The following is an 18,811-nucleotide window of genomic DNA, read 5'->3' on the forward strand; positions in this document are numbered from 1 at the left end:
AGCAGAGAGCCCAATGCGGGGCTCGATCCCAGGACCCTGAGATCATGACCTGAGCCGAAGGCAGAGGCTTAACCCACTGAGCCACCCAGGTGCCCCAATGCCATCTTAATATTCTTAAGACACCTTACTATTCTCTTATAAGCTTTTGTCATAAAGTGGCTCATCACATATAATGGGCGTATATGTATAAGCATACATGTAAAAAATTTCATGTTTTTAATGGGTCATATTGAAAAATTAAGAATATTAATTTTAGCAATAAAGTCACAGAAGATATTTTTGAGAGAAAATGTTGAATTACAGAGTTACATATGTTTCCTACTAATGTTCCAATAAAACATACACTTACGAAGTTTCTCAACATTAGGTGCTCTACAATTTTGTTTTACACTGAATATAAAAACTATAGGATAAAGGGGGAATGGGGAAAAATCCTTAGTGGATATAGGGTTTTATTTTGGAGTGACGAAAGTCTTTTGGAACTAGATGGTTGCAAACATTGTGGGTGTTAATGAATTATGTACTTTTGAATGGTTAGGTTAATTTTGTTAATTGAATTTCACCTAAGAATTTCTTTTTAATTGCACACACCCTAAAAGATGCGTATCTATCATCCTTAAAGTATATTACTTCAAAATAATAGCACCGTGTCTATCAGTATGTATGTTCTTAACGTAGAACACTCTATTTAAAAATTATCTTCTGGGGCGTCTGGGTGGCTCAGTGGGTTAAAGCCTCTGCCTTTGGCTCAGGTCATGATCCCAGGGTCCTGGGATTGAGCCCCGCATCAGGCTCTCTGCTCGCCAGGGAGCCTGCTTCCCTTCCTCTCTCTCTGCCTAATGGTGATCTCTGTCTGTCAAATAAATAAAATCTTTTTTTAAAAAATAAATAAAAATGATCTTCTAACATAATATTTTTAAAGAATCATCAAACTATCACTCTTCACTTACGTGCATTTTCTGACTTGAGCATTTTAATTTCTTCTGTTTTTACATTCAAAGTTTCTTGGAGGACTGCATTTTCACAGTTTAGCCTAGGAAAAAAGTACCCTCCATATAACTAAAATATTAACATTTCATGACTGAATAAGATTTTTATCTCATAATTAGAACACAAAAACCCAAATAAATTTTTTTTTACTTCAAAACAGTCTAGAACATATATGAGTCACAAAACAAAAACAATTTAAAAGAGTGTGGAAAGATTTTGAACATACTCAATTCTTCTGTATATTTAGCTGAGAAAGCATCAGAAGTATCTCAAGTTAAAAAATAAAATAATAAAAGTTGTGGGGGGGCCTAGCTGGCTCAGTGGGTTAAGTGTCTGCCTGACACTTGATTTCAACTCAGGTCATGCTCAAGTTGTGAGAACAAACCCCAGGTCAGGCTCCACGCTGGGCATAAGCCTCCTTAAGATTCTCTCTCCCCCTCTCCCTTTAATTAGTTAATTAATTATTAAAGTAAAAAATAGAGAAGCAGGGGCGCCTGGGTGGCTTGGTCAGGTAAGCATATGCCTTTCAAGTCATCTCAGGGTCCTGGGACTGAGCCCCAAGTGGGGCTCTACACTTAGTGGGGAGTTGGCTTTTCCCTCTATCCCTCACATACACACTCTCTCAAGTAAATAAATAAATCTAAAAAAAAAAAAAAAAAATGGGGCACCCAGACTCTTGATCTCAGGGTCATGAGTTCAAGCCCCATGTTGGGAGTAGAGATTACTCAAATTAATAAATATTAAAAATAAAAAATATATAGATAAATTATATACAAAGAAAAACTATAAAATAAGAATATACAAACCTGTCATATTTTTGGGTCCATGATTCCTCTATATTTTTAAATCTATTCTGATCAAATTCTTTTTCCCACTGCAAAGCATTTATTTCCTATGGAAAGAAAATAGCACTTTTCATGGAAAATTACTACAAGTAAATCACTTCAGGACATTGTGAATAGCTGAAATAAATCGTTAATTACTTAAAAGGAATAGGTTAAAGAGAAACTAATTATTCACAAAGAGTCTGTGACATTTGTAAACACCTATAACATGCCTTTTAGCACTCAAGAAAAACTTTGCCAAACCTTCCTGTAAGAAATAGCTTCAAATTTTGCTGCTCAGAACCTGCATTCCTCGTTGTCCCCATTCCCAACCCATACAGACCCACAAGCGAGACACATGCTTTGAAGTTTGAGCCCAGGACACTGTCACTAAGGGCGACTACAACAGGCATAGGAACAAGACTTTCCAAGATGACTCCTGACTACTGTTTTAGTGACCATGAGATGGTCAGAAAGAGGCAGGCTCTGCTGGGCAAGCAGAGAAAGAAAAAAGGAAAAAGAAGAAAAATAGGAAGTGTCAACTTGGCACTAACTTAAAATAAGGAGATAAAAGAAATCTTAATTTTTGCCTGTGTAACAATATGTTTTGGACTGTGAGCCCCAAAAGGGAAGGGTCTGTATAAAATAGAAGCACAACTAAAAGAGGGTGAGCACAAATGACACAGCCATTGATATAGTGATTTTTTTAAAGGAAATTCTATTTGAAAGCTCCATGGACTAAACAAGTCTATACTAAAAATGGCAAATACCTTCTCTAAGGATCTCTTTTGTTCCATAGTTTTTTGAAGCATCATTTGGTTGTGACTTGTGGCTTTGCCAAATATTGCCTAAGAAGAATAAGAATCATATCAGTACAAATTAAGTTTCTCATTACTCCTATATACAGAGTAAGGTTCACAATAGACCACCAGAGAATTTCCATAGAGACCACCTTTTATGGAGAATTTGATAGTTCACATGTCAAAAGATCTTCATTTGATTCTCCTGATGCATCTGGGAATAAATGAATGAACTTTCCACACAAAGATTGGTACATGAACAAATAAAGCAGTGTTATTCATTCATTCATTCATTCGACAGAGAGAGACACAGTGACACACAAGCAGGGGGAGTGGGAGAGGGAAAAGCAGACTTCCTGCAGAGCAGGGACCCCGATGTGGGGCTCGATCCCAGGACCCTGGGATCATGACCTAAGCCGAAGGCAGATACTTAAAGACTGAGCCAAGCAGTGTTATTCTTAAGAGCCCAAAAGAGGAAACAGTGTGTGCCCATCAAATGGTGAATGGATAAACAAATATGGCTTATCCATACAATAGAGTATTAGGCAATAAAAAGGAAGGAAGTACTGACACATGCCACACCATGCATGTTAATTCAAAGAATTAATTAATTTTAAAACATGTTAATTCAAAGAATCCAGACACATATTCTAGCATTCCATTTATATGAAATAGAAAAGACAAATCCAAAAGACAGTAAGGAGATGAGTTGTCTAGGGTGGGGGATGGGAATGGGGAGTAACTGCTAATGGGTTAGAACTTCCTTTTGGGGAATAATGAAAATATTCTAAAATTAGATCATGGTGATGGTTATACAACTCTAAGGTCAGCAAAAATAATCTGTGTACTGAAAACAAATTAAATCCAGAACATATAAAATTTTACCTCAACAAAACTGTTTTAACAATCTCCACCTCAAAAACAAAAACAAAAACAAACAAAAAAAAAACACCTATATTAAGCACTGATGCTTTTATTTTAAAAGATAAAACCAGGGGTGCCTGTGTGGTTCAGTGGGCTAAAGCCTCTGCCTTTGACTCGGGTCATGATCTCAGGGTCCTGGCAGGGAGCATGCTACCTCCTCTCTCTCTCTGCCTGCCTCTCTGCCTACTTGTGATCTCTGTCAAATAAATAAATAAATAAAATCTTCTAAATAAATAAATAAATAATAAAAGATAAAACCATGCTACCTATGGTAGGAATGTGTAAGTGACCATAATTATAAAATAACTTCTTACCATGCTTTGAAGAATTTTCAGTGCTTCCTCTTTACCTTCAAGTTGCCTTTGAGATGCCTCAAGTTCTGTTTTTAAAAGTTCTACCTCCTAAGGAGAGAAGTAAAATTAGTCTACGTATCTCTAAGATATGCAACTCCCCAAATGATCACTTTGGATAGTTTACAACACTCTGATACACAGCACTTTGAATCTAAGCATTCTGACCTTACAAAAGAGGCTAGAAATTCCTCCAGGTTTCCTAAGTGGCCCAGGCAGGCTTTATTTTTTTATTTTTATTTTTTTTTAAGATTTTATTTACTTATTTGTCAGAGAGAGAGAGAGTGAGAGCAAGCACAGGCAGACAGAGTGGAAGGCAGAGGCAGAGGGAGAAGCAGGCTCCCTGCGGAGCAAGGAGCCCGATGTGGGACTCGATCCCAGGATGCTGGGATCATGACCTGAGCCAAAGGCAGCTGATTAACCAACTGAGCCACCCAGGCGTCCCCCAGGCAGGCTTTAGACTGAAACTCTCACCATCAGGTACCTGTTGTAAAAGCCCAGACCTTTTGCTTTTACCCTTCTAGACCACACAGCGAATAATCTGAAAATAATCTTTAGAGCACCTAAAATAAGCACATGATCATCCACAAGCTATAGTACCTATCATCAGCTGAATTATGTCCCTCCCAAATAAAGATATGTCCAAATCCAAACTCCTGCTACTAAGAATGTGATCTTATTTGGAGCGAGGGTCTTTGCAGATGTAATCAGATTAAGATGAGGTCATACTGGGTTAGAGTAGGCCTCAATCCAATGACTGCTGTCCTAACACAAGGGAAGTTTGGGCACAGACACAAAGGGGAGAAGGCCATGTGACAACAGAGGCAAAGACTGAGTGACAGAGCTATAAACCAAGGAAGGAGGAGACTGTCAGGGGTAACCTCCAGAGGAAGAGAATCTTTAATCTTAAATTTCAAGATTTAATCTTTAAATCCTTTAAAGAAGGATTCTCTTCTAGACCTTCCAGAGGGAACATGGTCAACTGACATCTTGATTTCAGATTTCTAGCCTCCAGAACTGAGAGAGAATACATCTCTGTATTTTGTAAGTCATCTGTTTGTGGTGCTTTGCTACAGCAGCCTTGGAAGACAAATCCCGTAGCTTGGTAGCTTTCCCCAGAAGAGTAAGAAATACACGTTACACGGGCTTCCTGTTTCCCAAAAGATAGGGACCCCACGGAGATACTCCTACTCCTAGCAGTGCCTGGGAAACCTGCTGGTCTGACTTCCAAGAGGTTAAATGAGTTTATGTCAGGCCACACACACAGTTAAGACAGATGGATGGAAGTTTGTTACTCTTTTCTCCAGGAGCAGATTAGAGAAGCTGTGCTTTCACTGCTGGGGTGTGTGTGGGGGTGGTGAGGCAAGCTGGAGGGCATGTTTATGTAAATATAGCTTTCTTGAGAGAAGAGGAAGATAAGAAAGGAGGCCAGTTGAAAGTTACTAGCCTCGGGGCACCTGGGTGGCTCAGAGGTTAAAGCCTCTGCCTTCGGCTCAGGTCTTGATCCCAGGGTCCTGGGATCGAGCCCCATGTTGGGCTCTCTTCTCAGCAGGGAGCCTGCTTCCTCCTCTCTCTCTACCTGCCTCTCTGCCTACTGTGATCTCTGTCTGTCAAATAAATAAATAAAATCTTAAAAAAAAAAAAAAAAAGAAAGTTACTAGCCTCACACTGTGGCTCGCTGAGAATATCTGGAAAGCCAGCGTGATTTTCCAGACACTCGTAGTATTACTTAAAATATCAGTGGGCTTTTTGTTCACATGAGAATTTTTATATTAGCCAGAATACTTACCTCTAAAGTAGCCTGAAGACGTTGCTTTAATTCTACATTTGACAATTCCAAATTAGAATCTATTAGGAAAACAAAACAAAACAAATACTTTTTAGATTTTTTAGAAGATTTTATTTATTTAGGGGGGCACAAGTAGAGGGAAAAGCAGGAGAGGGAGAAGCAGGCTCCCTGCTGAGCAGAGAGCACACCTGGGGCTCAATCCCAGGACCCTGGATCATGACCCTAGCCAAAGGCAGATGCTTAACGACTAAGCCACCCAGGAGCCCCAACAAATACTTTTTTAACTAGTTAATACAGGACATCTGTTCACAAAATATCAAATACAATCTTTTGTCAAGATGAAAGAATTGTAATAAACCAAATAACGATAAAAATAGGTAGCTTAATTAAGGGGCACTGGGATCAAGCCCCATATCAGGCTCCCTGCTTAGCGGGGCATCTGCCTCTCCCCACTCCTTCTCCCTGCCTGCCATTCCCCCTGCTTGTGCTCTCTCTCACTATCTCTCTCCATGTCAAATAAATAAAATCTTAAATTAAAAAAAAAAAAAAGGTAGCTTTAAACATTGCACAAATGAAAAAATACATACTTTTGAATTAAAAATACTCTTTAAAAAGAGACTCTCTAATAAAACTGTTGTTAATGAATTGGTTAATTAATAGATGCCAAACTATTTAAAAACATGAATGTTGGGGGGGCACCTGCGTAGCTCAGAGGGTTAAAGCCCCTGCCTTTGGCTTGGGTCATGATCTCAGGGTCCTGGGATCGAGCCCCGCATCAGGCTCTCTGCTCAGCTCTCCCCCCCCACCCCCCACCCACCTGCCTCTCTGCCTACTTGTGATCTCTGTCTGTCAAATAAATAAATAAAATCTTTTAAAAAAAAACAAAACATGAATGTTGGTGAGTGAAATAAATTTTGGTGTTTGGCTTAAGTCTGATCAATGTAGTGATATGAATATCTAAGAAATAACCTGTTTAATTTCTTTCTAAGGAGAATGACCAGAAGTCTCCCATAACTTCAGTTATTCTCTCTTTAACGTGATCAATTGAGACATTAAACTGAGCTTCCCAGGAGCTTCATTTTCATTGTGGTCTCACTGGTAATAGAAAAACATGAAAGTGGTAAATTACAAGCAAGAAGATTAAGAAGTAAGAGGAAGAAAAGGTTTTTTAGAAAGAGTATTTTGAGGGACATTAAAAACTTCTCAAAACAATTTCTTTTTTTTTTTTTAAAGATTTTTTTATTTATTTACTTGACAGAGAGAGATCACAAGTAGGCAGAGAGGCAGGCAGAGAGAGAGAGGAGGAAGCAGGCTCCCTGCCGAGCAGAGAGCCCGATGCGGAACTCGATCCCAGGACCCTGAGATCATGACCTGAGCCAAAGGCAGCGGCTTAACCCACTGAGCCACCCAGGCACCCTCAAAACAATTTCTTCTTTGCTGTTCTGAACTTTCAATATGACAGTATCAGAAGCAAAAACTAAATCTTGTTCTTACTCTGATGGCACAAGGCCCCAAGCAGAAACAAGTGATATTGGGTTGGCAGTGATAAGTCCTGTTGTAGTAATACTTGTGGTAGACAGAAAAACGGCCCTAAAATGGCCCTAAAAGATGACCACATCTTAATCCCCAGAACCTGTGAATACAGGGCAAAAGGGACTTTGTTGGTATGATTAAATTAAGGACTAAGAGATTATCCTGGATTAGCCAAAGGATCCCATTGTACTCACCAGGGTCCTTATAAATGAAAGAGGGAGGCAGGAAAGTCAGTGTCAGGGTGAAACAGCATGAGAAAGACTTTACCAGCCATTGCTGGCTTTGAAGATGGAGAAGGTGGCCACAGGGCAAGGAATGCAGGTGGGCTCTAGAAGCTGGAAAAGGCACAGGAATGGATTCTCCCTTAGAGTCTCCAGAAGGAACACAACCCTGCCAACATCTTGACTTTAGCCCAGTAAAACCTATTTTGGATTTCTGACCTGCAGAACTGTAAGATAATAAGCTATTGTTTTCTTAAGGCATTAGATCTGTGATAATTTGGAAATTACCTATTAGCGATTAAGAAACCAATACAATATCCTTATGGAGGATCAGGCTAACTTGAGATAAAAGTCCATTGCCCAACAAGACAGGAGCTCATACTTTTATATCTTGTTTATATCCCAGTCGTTTCCTCATGTTCTTACAAAGGCATCTTAGCATCACATGCGATTTTCAACATCTTGCTTGCAAAATAGAACCCAACCTCTCTGCATGATAAGGAATTGAAAGAAAAATATATAAATAATCCCATCCTAATTTCAAGAGGGATTATGAAAGATGGTGGCTAAGATCCTCAGCTGCAGTCTGTTTTCTGTAAATCTAGAAACCATGTTTCTTAAATTATTCTCATGTTGTTCTACTTTGTGTTCATTCCACATGGGTGGGGTAAGTTTTACTACATGGATTACAGAAGATTCAGCCAGACAAAAGCTGTGCCACCAGGCAGATAAGTCACCCCTGGGTTCCCAATTGTTCTGGAGTTGTAACATTCTATCACGACAAGATTCTGAATTTTATTTTTTCCTTGATATATGGCATAATTTATTTTTTGTTCTGATAAGATTAATCTTTTGAGCCAGCACCTGGCTGGCTCAGACGATGGAGCGGGCAACTATTGATCCCTGGGTTGCACTACCCAATGTTGAGTGTAGAGGTTGCTTTTAAAAAATATTAATTTTTAAGGGAAGAATTTCATGACTTTCCTAAAATAACCAGAAACATATATATTTTGCCTGGAACATGCCTTCCCCAGATAAGTTCCAGGCTTGGACATCATTTCATTCTGGTGCTCAAGAGCCACCTCCTTAGATGGGTGGTAAGGCCTGACCCTTGCCTGGAAGAGCATATGCCAGCCCTTCCAAATACTCACAGTTGTCTATGGCCCTGAATGTGCCCGATCTTGTCTGATCTCGTAAGCTAAGCAGGTTGGGCCTGGTTAGTACTTGGATGGGAGATCACTGTCCCTGTGCTTTCTACTGCCTCGAGTGACATAGCTGTTGACTGGTAGAGTAATTTTTTCTCTTCTCTACTAGAATGTGAACTTCATGACATGGAGACTATTCACTAATGTTCCCAGAGCCTAGAACAGCCCCTGGCATCTAAGAGGTACCTCATAAATACTTGAATTTAAAAAAAAAAAAAAAGGATGAAGCATACCACTAAATCACACACACACAAAGGCAAGGTAGGTAATCACTGATATCACTAACGTATCTGTATTAAAGCAGAATACTCCCTTTGTACAATCCTTGAAAATAGAAACGTGGGTTACTTTTGTAATATCACCAATCCCAAGAGACAAATAAAGATGAATTTCCAGAATCCACTATAGTGACCTACTGTCTGGTGTTGGAAGAGTGAAAGCACTGATAAAATTCACAGCAGAGAAGGAGAAAGGAGAGGGCACTAGACACTCTTACCGCTGCTACTTTGTCGTCTGTAGTGTGAAGTTCTGTAGTCCTCTGGGTATGTATCTTGCAAGCTCTCATGCCTGGAGTACTGGAAAATGGCACCACTTCTTTCCTCCCCCTTTCCTGGAAATGGGGGCGGGCTAAAGTTCTTGCCATCAGATCTTTTTCTCGATGTTGACAGGTGTGAAACTTGGACTTCATAAATACTGCCAGGCCTTTTTCCGAGACCATACCCTAAGTCACCTTCTGCCATGTCATCATCTTCCGTTTCCCATGTCCGAACCTCCGCCTCACTCAGGGACCTCGCCACCCTGCTCATCAGCCAGATGCTGTATTCAACATCAGGAAAGCAGGTTATCTATGATTAAGAGAAAGAGTTTAAAAACCATCAGTATAATAAAGTTGAGTTTTAGGGGAGAAAAGTTTCTTTCTCCATTATACAGGAGTGACTATCCCAGCAAGGCATCAACACACAAACAGCCCTTGCAATCCTATTCATTTAACATTTAAGGACCTCTTAAGTAGGAAAAGATCCAACCTCTTATTTCAAAGATTGCAGGGAATGGTAAGGAAGCAGGACAATCTTTTTACTGAATCTAATAATCTCCTGATCAGGATAAAGCAGATCAGCCTCTGCCAAGAAAAGAGATGAAAGGGTATGGTTTTCACAAAGTCTAAGAGCTACATAGAATTCAGGGAGTGTCTGAAAAGTGGGACTTGCAGTGACTATAGAGACCACCTGCCTCTGTCCCTTCACAGGGCTTCATGCCCTTTAGGCGCTTGGTGTTCTTAGAGTCTCTCCTCTAGCTCTACTTGGTTCATCCTCTGTTTCTATGAAGACACAGTTCACCTGGGATGATCTTCCCCAGGCAGCCGCTCAACTGGTTCTTCACCTCCTTTGTGTCTTTCCTTCAGTGGCACCTCCATGACCGACATGGGGTCTAAAAGTGCAAACCCCTCCCCATCCCACTTCTTTGCTTTATTTTTGCCGGGAAGCACTTAGGACCTTCTAACATACGCCTCCCTATTTTATTCATTTTCCCAATCACACCACTGAAAGGGGGAAGGCAGTATAAAGGTGGGGTCTAGGAAAGTAGGAGTTGCTTCTGCCCTGCCTATGATGCCTCTCAAAAGGTAGGGCAACCTGAAACTTCTCCTCTGCTGAAGCCCAGACCTGCTCTGGATGGCTCTAAGTGGAAAGTAAGCTCTTTAAGAAGAGAAAATTTTGTCTTTCTGGCTCATCCCTGCGTTCCCAATGCCTAAGACAGTATCTGGGACATAATCGGTACTCAAGAAATACTTCTTAAATAAGTGAAAGAAGGAACGAATAAATGCATTGAAATATTCTCCTGCACAGCAGAAAAACAGTCACCTCAGCAAGGCTCTGCATACTGTGGAGCTAAGTGCCTGCCATTCTTCCCAGAGGAAAGATTCCAGATAAAAATGCTTTATTGGGGTGCCTGGGTGGCTCAGTCTTTAAGCGTCTGCCTTCGGCTCAGGTCATGATCCCAGAGTCTTGGGATCAAGCCCCTCATTGGGCTGCCTGCTCAGCGGGAATCCTGCTTCTCTCTGTCCCAGTCCCCCTGCTTGTGTCCCCTCTCTCTTTGTGTCTCTCTCCATCAAATAAATAAATAAAATCTTTAAGAAAAAAATGCCTTACAGTGCCCACCACTAAGCCCTCCCTGAGGGAAGACCACTGACCACTGGAGGTACCTACCCCAGGGCCTGGAGAGCACCTTAACTGCTCAGCCTTGTTCCTCTTGCACAGAGTACAGCTGAGAAGGACTTTCACCATCAGGGATTTCAAAACCTCTATTGTGATGTACTTGTTTAGAAACATCTCCTTTTCTCAAGACTCATTAAAAAAATAAATAAATACATCTGACATCCTCTCTAAATATCCTGCTGTTTAAATAATTGCTTACCAGGACTTAAAAAAATAATTAAATCTGGGGCGCCTGGGTGGCTCAGTGGGTTAAAGCCTCTGCCTTCGGTTCGGGTCATGAGCCCCCAGTCGGGCTCTCTGCTCTGCAGGGAGCCTGCTTTCTCCTCTCTCTCTGCCTGTCTCTCTGCCTACTTGTGATCTGTCAAATAAATAAATAATTTTAAAAAATAATTAAAGTCTTGCATTTTTTTAGTGAGATGTTTCTCTTATTCTTCCACTATTAAAACCACACATAGGGTGCTGGGTGGCCCAGTTGTTTTTTAAGCAAAAATAAATAAATAAATAAAAGGGACCTTTAACTGGATTGAGGAACAAGATGAGAATTGTGTTAACCCAGTTGTTTTTTAAGCAAAAATAAATAAATAAATAAAAGGGACCTTTAACTGGATTGAGGAACAAGATGAGAATTGTGTGGCCTCCTACCTAAGCAAATTACTAACCTAGATGCTTTAAATCAGCACCAGTTCTTTTTCAGTGATGTAATAATAGCACTTGTGGTTTATTTTCTGTGTACTAGGCACTACTTAAGTGTTTTACTTAGATTGTTCTATTTAATCTCACTTTGCAAGACAATACTGTTATTGTTTAAGAGAACTGAACTTGATTAGGCACAGAGTGGTTAAGTAATGTAGCTAACAAGAGATAGAACCAGATTCTGAATTCTGATCCCTAATGTCAGAGACACTGTGGCGCTCTTAGCCACTGCTTTCTGTCATTTCAAGAACCTGAATGAAATTAACATCAGAATAAACCACGTTCCTATCATTTATAACATCAAACAGAACTGAAAGTAAGTCATTTTTTACCCAAATTTTTACAAAATCATCTTGGCTCCTTTACAAGTTTATTTCCAAAATAAGTAAGTTTGTCTGTTTTGATTTGTCAAGATAGAAAATCCTTAAGGAGCTGTGTTTTTACCTCTATCACAAATTCCTATTTGTAAATGCAATCTCATACCTCTGTGTAAGGAGGGTGTGGTCAGGACTAGGCAGCTGGCAGTGGAGAAAATGGAATTGGTCAACACAAAGGACAAAAGTAGCAAGAGGAAAGAGTAAGCAATCGTGGGATTAGCGAAGAATATTTTTTAGTGTACCACATAAATTCAGGTATCTGTCTTTCTGCTGTTCACAGGTGAACATAAATGAACTTTCCCACAATCCAGTACTCCACCGTTTTAAAAAATGTAACTTTGGGAACTGCTGGCTGTGTACTCTCCCACTTATTATATACTAATATTCATATGTAATTCAGTTAAACTAAATTACTTTTAGAACAGATGCCTTCCGGGGTGCCTGGGTGGCTCAGTTGGTTAAGGGACTGTCTTTGGCTCAGGTCCTGATCCTGGAGTCCTGGGATGGAGTTGCACATCGAGCTCTCTGCTTGGCGGGGAGTCTGCTCCCTTTGACCTCTTCCCTCTCATGCTCTCTTTCTCTCTCATTCTCTCTCAAATAAATAAATATATATATATTTTAAAAAGGGGGGTGGCACCTGGCTGGCTCAGTGGGTTAAAAGCCTCTGCCAGGGTCTTGGGATCCAGCCCCGCAGTGGGGAGCCTGCTTCCTCCTCTCTCTCTCTCTCTGCCTGCCTCTCTGCCTACTTGTGATCTCTGTCTGTCAAATAAATAAATAAAATCTTGAAAAAAAATAAATTTTAAAAAAGTACGGATGCCTTCTAAGAAAGGGAAAATGTTTGAAGTTACTAATGTTCCAGTCAGGCAGTTTTAAAAGGATTCAGTGTTGAAAACTAGGGAGGCAGCAGGGTATGTGACAGAGAAGGCCCTGACTCAGGAGGTCTGAGTTCAGATTTTATTCCACTACTTGCTGCTCTGTGATCTTGGGCAAGTCCTTTAACTTTTTGGAGCATGTTTTCCAGTCTCCAAAATGGGTTTTAAGTTTAACTACTTCATAGGGTTATTTGGGGTACCATTGATGCATTTGAAATCAATGTTCATTGACTTGGAATTTGGGTATCAGTTTCTTTGTTAAATGAGAGGATTGGATAAGCTGATTTTTTGGTTTGTTTTTTTTTTTTTTTTGTGCCGAAACCCGGGATTTTTTGGTTTTTTAAGGCTCCAAAATTCTGCTTCTATATCAGCATTTCCCAAAGTGTGCCCTGTAGAACACTAGTTATACAGATTATTAGGTGTTTCTAGGAATAAAAGGGTTCTTCTAGTTTTATTTTTCTATGTTAGTAAAAGCTATACATGACTTCCCCAAAATACACAGATAGTGACAGAACCAGAACTAGAAGCCATATCTCTGGCTCCTGGCCCAGTGTTCTGGTCACTTGGGAAAAGCCATATGATGAACAGAAGGCAATGAGCAATCTTCCTACATCTGCACTCAAACAACTCTCTGGAAAGTGATCACTGACCTCCTAATTGCTAAATTCAAGATCTAGGCTTGCCCCTCAGCCTCTCCCACCTGTGCATAAGCTGTGACACAACTCATCTCCCACGCCCTCATGTGCAGGCTCCCTGTTGATCTTAGCTCCTCAGCCTTATGGGAATGACTGCCTGCTCAGGCTCCTTTTCCTCTTTCTGTCCCTGCTGGGTACATTTGGCTTCCACCAGTAAACACAATTACATACACAATTCCAACTGGATGTCCTGCCCCAATTCAAAGACAGACGTTCAAAAAAGAAATCAGTGCCCTCCTACCCCACACTAGATCTCATCAAGTCCTCTATTTCTGCATATGTATCATTCAAGCTCCAAAACACCCAGATCCAAAACGTGGGTAGTTCTCTTTTCCTTGATCCCTTCAGTTACCAAGTCCTCTAGGCCTACAAAATCTCCCCAAACCATATCCTTCTTTGGATATTATCTTTGCAGCCCTAGCTGAATTTATTACCTCTCCTGGGCTAAACCAATAGTTCGCTAGTTGTTCTACTCCAAGCCATCCTATACACTGCTGCTCCAAGCACAGATCTAGTGATGGCCTTCGCTTACCCTAAGACGTTCCATGGCTCCCATGGCATATATAATTAAAGTAAGTGTCACCCTGTTACATATAATGAGACTTTAGTTTTTACTTCCCATTTCAGCTGTCACTGGTCCCTGGTCAGGCTCTGTGCTTCCATTATGATGGACTGCACCTACTGGGGCACCTGGGTGGATCAGTGGGTTAAGCCTCTGCCTTTGGCTTAGATCATGATCTCAGGGTCCTGGGATCAAGCCCCGAATTGGGCTCTCTGCTCAGCGGGGAGCCTGCTTCCCTCCCCGCACCCCACCCCCGCCTGCCTCCCTGAGTACTTGTGATCTCTGTAAAAAAAAACCCTAAAAAAAAAAAAAAAAAAAGGATTGCACCTGCACCCAGGCCGCCTCTATGCAGTCACCTTCAAGCCTCTGCTGGTGCTCTTCACCACAGGAAGGCTTTCTCCTCTAAGTCCCCCTCTGTTCATGAGAGCCACTCCCTCCAGTAGCCCTCCTGATGCTCCTGACTCAGATGTGATTTCTCCTAGCTCTCTATTGTACCTTTTTATTTTTTATTTTTTTAAGATTTATTTAGAGCGAGTGAGTGGGAGGAGGAGCTGGGGGAGAGAATCTTCCAGCAGACTCCCACTGAGCCTGGAGCCCAATACAGGGCTCGATCTAATGATCCATGAGATCATGACCTTAACAGAAACCAATAGTCAGATGCCTAGCAGACTGAACCACTCAGGCATGCCATTTTTAAAAAGTTATTATTATTTTTTTTTTAGTTTTTAAGTAATCTCTACACCCCACCTGGGGCTCAAACTCAGCACCCCAAGATGCAGAGTCACATGCTTTTCAGACTGAGGCAGCCAGGCATCTCTGCCTTTTTAATAGTCCTTCCTGACATTTTTATTGCACATGCCCCTTCTGCAAGGAGTATCCAAAGACGTGATAGACGGAACTGAAAGAAAAAAGACTCCTGCCCAGAAAACCTGGACTAGAAGCATCCACACCCACTAGCCTGACAACTCCTGCCCTAGTAAACAGATTGGTCAAACAGACACCTAATTCCTGTCAGGCTCTGCAAAGAGGAACTATTGTGGGTCCACCCTGGTGAAAAATGGCTTGTTACATCCTGCTCTGGCATTTTGTTTTTCAACTTTTTGTGAAAATAATTTGAGATTTACATTACGTTGCAAAGACAGTGCAGAGATTTCCTGTATACCCTTTGCTGAGATTCCTCTGTTAATATTAGGGTACAATGATCAAAACTATAAGTTGATATTGATGCCATTAACTAAACCCCAAACTTTATGAGAATTTTCCCACTTCTACTGATGTCCTTTTTCTGTTGCAGGACGCTACACTGCATTTAATGCGCCGTAGTTTTAAGACTAATAGGAAAAGAAAAAAAAAAGACTAATAGGTAAAATAAAAGGAGGAGGGGGAAGCGGCAGAAACAGAATTTTTCAAATCTATTCCTTATTTTTTCTACGTGAGAAAACGCCATTAAACTAGCATTTAGGGGGAAAGCTGCCGATGTGCCAGCTTGTCCACAACCTGCCGAGTTTCCACGAACCCGCGCAGCGCGGGCCCGGGGTCTTCCCCCCCATCCTTCCCCACCAGTCGGGCCTGGCCCCGCACCCCTGCAGCGTGCGCCGCTGGGACCGCACCCCGGACTCCGACTCCGCGCGCAGGACCCCCGCCGCCCTCGCACCCCACCCACCGCGCTCACCTGGCGCCGAGCGTCTACGCCGTGCGCGCCGCCGCCCTCCAGCCACGTGAGCGCGCGCCGCCCGGACCGGAAAGAGGGGCGAGGCCGCCGTGGCGCCCGGCGCAGACTGGGACGCTTCCGCGGCTCGCCGGGGCGTGCTCGCTCTCTGTCCGGCTGCCGGTCCCAAGATTTGCCCAGTACGAGTGACCGAACTAGAAACGGCAGTGCGAGACTTAGAAACAGAACCAGACGGCGTAAAACTGAGGTAGCTGAAACATGAAGTGCCCCGGGGTCCCGCAGGAGGAAGCTGGATCCGAGCTGAAGTTGAGCGGTGCAGGTGGACCAGGAAAGCAGGCTGTCGGCGCTGAGAAACGAGGAGGGCTTTGCAGGCCAGGCCTGCCGCTGGGGCAAAGGCGTGGCCGTGGGAAGGAACAAGAGGGGCCTTAGAGAGCTGCTGCTGGGAATGATTCCCGTGGATTTCTGGAGACGGGCCCCAGCCCCCTCCAGCCCCACCGGAACGCGCCACGTCAGTAGCTTCATTACCTGAGTGAAGTGATTTTGATAGTATTTCCTGATATCCGACGACCTTGAAGTAGCTGAAGGGACTTCATGGTGGTCCAGACACTTGGCGGGATTTAAAGATTCCTCTGGATTAAAACAAGCGCATGAACCTTTTCTTCACAGTAACAGACGTCTTTTATTCTTCCTCGTCTCCAGATCCACCCCACATTTCCCTTAACCACCCACTTCCCCAAGGAAACATATGGAAAAGCAGACATAAAACAAGATCAGTGTTGGGCTCCTGGGTGGCTCAGTGGGTTGAGCGTCTGCCTTTGGCTCAGGTCGTGATCCCAGTGCCTGCTGCTCCCTCTGCTTGTGCTCTCTCCCTCTCTCTCTCTCTCAGATAAATAAAGAAAACCTTAAAAAAACAAACAAAAAAAAAACCAAGATCAATGCTATTTGCATGGTAGATGCTTGGGGGACTTAAGATTATCTTAAGAAAAAAAAAAGATTCTCTTAAGAGACTAATATATTTACAACTTTAAAGTCAGTTTGCTTACTACCTAGTGTATTCAATAGCTTTGCAAACCAAAAATAGTTTTTCTTAAAACTTTGACCTATTTTAAATAGCCTTCTTTACCCTAAAAATATTTCAAAATTTTATCCCTAGAAAAACTTTAACTCTTTTTTTTTTTTATTGTATTTATTTATTTGACAGACACAATGAGAGAGGGTACACAAATAGGGGGAGTGGGAGAGGGAGAAGCAGACATCCTGCCAAACCTGATGCAGGGCTTGATCCCAGGACCTTGGGATCATGACCTGAGCTGAAGGCAGACATTTAAGGACTGAGCTACCTAGGCACCCCTAACTCTATTTTCTTTGTCAGACTTCTTCAGAAAGTAGAACTTTGAATGCATGCATATAAAATTTTTATTTAAAAAAGACAAGTCCTCGCGCCTGGGTGACCCAGTTGGTTGTTTGCCTCTAGCTCAGGTCATGGTCCCAGGGACCTGGCATCTAGCCCCACCTTGGGCTCCCTGCTCAGTGGGGAGACTGTTTGTCCCTCTCCCGCTCCCCCTGCTCACTCTCTGTCAAATAAATAAAAAAAATCTTTAAAATAAATAAATACGACATCAGTCTAAAGTTGGTTTTCATCACTATATGAAATGCTGCTAAACTATTACATAACAAACGTGTGCTGAATGTCTTTAAAAACTTGTATTTACCAATTTGAATATCTTTCAAATCTGATGTGTATTATTTAACAGCTTTATTTAGCTTTTAGCTACATAGCATACAATTTAAAGTATACAACTCAACAATTTTTAGTTGTGTAATCAGCGCAACCATTTTTTAAAATTTTTATTTATTTTATTATTATTTTTTTTAAAGATTTTATTTATTTATTTGACAGAGAGAAATCACAAGTAGATGGAGAAGCAGGCAGAGAGAGAGAGAGGGAAGCAGGCTCCCCGCTGAGCAGAGAGCCCAACGCAGGACTCAATCCCAGGACCCTGAGATCATGACCCGAGCCGAAGGCAGCGGCTTAATCCACTGAGCCACCCAGGCGCCCTAATTTTTATTTTTTTAAAGATTTTATTTGTTAGAGCACAAGAAGGGGAGTGGCAGGGAGAGGGAGAATCAGGCTTCCCACTGAGCAAAGAGCCCGATGTGAGACTCCATCCCAGGACCCTGGAACCATGACCTAAGCCAAAGGTAGATACTTAACTGAATGAGCCACCCAGGTGTCCCAATTTCTTTCATTTATTTATTTATTTATTTATTTAAGATTTCATTTATTTGAGAGAGAGAGCTCCAGCAGGAGAAGGGGAGAGTGGGGAGGGACAAGCAGACTCCCTGCTGAGCCCCCTGTCTGGGGGCTCAATCTTTTAACCCCAAGATCATGACCTGAGCTGAAGTCAGATGCTTAACTGACAGCCACCCAGGCACCCCAGCACAACCAATTTTAGAATATTTTCATCACTCCAAAAAGAAACTCCTTATCCATTAGTCATTTTCTTTCAACTGCCCCAGCCCTAGAAAAAACACTACTCTACTGTCTGTCTCTAAATATTTGCGTATTCTGGACATTTCTTGAAAATGGAATCATAAAATATACAGTCTTTTGTGATTGGCTTCTTTCACTTACCTTTATGTTTTTAAGGTTTACCTTGAAACTGTAGCATAATATCAGTACTTCATTGTTTTTATTATTATTTATTTATTTATTTATTTATTTTTTAAGATTTTACTTATTTGTCAGAGAGAGAGAGGGAGAGCGAGCGAGCACAGGCAGACAGAATGGCAGGCAGAGGCAGAGGGAGAAGCAGGCTCCCTGCCGAGCAAGGAGCCCGATGTGGGACCCCATGCCAGGACGTTGGGATCATGACCTGAGCCGAAGGCAGCTGCTTAACCAACTGAGCCACCCAGGCGTCCCTATTTTTTATTTTTTAAAGATTTTATTTTATTTATTTGACAGACAGAGATCACAAGCAGGCAGAGAGGCAGGCAGAGAGAGAGGAAGGGAAGCAGGCTCCCCGGTGAGCAGAGAGCCAGATGCGGAGCTTAATCCCAGGACCCTGGGATCATGACCCAAGCCAAAGGCAGA

The 18,811-nt window shown here is 41.9% G+C and overlaps 1 protein-coding gene across 2 annotated transcripts in view; it reads right to left on the minus strand.

Moving 5' to 3' along the window:
• The window catches only part of CCDC125 (coiled-coil domain containing 125), a 27,724-nt gene extending 10,890 nt beyond the window's left edge, over nucleotides 1-16,834 (minus strand). For both annotated transcript variants that reach the window (XM_059418008.1, XM_059418007.1), the window contains exons 1-7: nucleotides 15,721-16,834; nucleotides 9,133-9,481; nucleotides 5,678-5,736; nucleotides 3,853-3,939; nucleotides 2,585-2,662; nucleotides 1,797-1,882; nucleotides 951-1,033 (exon numbers count right to left, since the gene is read on the minus strand). In XM_059418008.1, coding sequence (XP_059273991.1) covers nucleotides 951-1,033; nucleotides 1,797-1,882; nucleotides 2,585-2,662; nucleotides 3,853-3,939; nucleotides 5,678-5,736; nucleotides 9,133-9,481; nucleotides 15,721-16,239 — 1,261 coding nt within the window. In that variant the 5' untranslated portion in view covers nucleotides 16,240-16,834. The remainder of the gene's footprint in view (nucleotides 1-950; nucleotides 1,034-1,796; nucleotides 1,883-2,584; nucleotides 2,663-3,852; nucleotides 3,940-5,677; nucleotides 5,737-9,132; nucleotides 9,482-15,720) is intronic.
• Between the last annotated feature and the right edge of the window lie 1,977 nt (nucleotides 16,835-18,811).

The sequence above is a fragment of the Mustela nigripes genome, chromosome 12 (assembly GCF_022355385.1).
Source record: "Mustela nigripes isolate SB6536 chromosome 12, MUSNIG.SB6536, whole genome shotgun sequence".
Classification (NCBI taxonomy): domain Eukaryota; kingdom Metazoa; phylum Chordata; class Mammalia; order Carnivora; family Mustelidae; genus Mustela; species Mustela nigripes.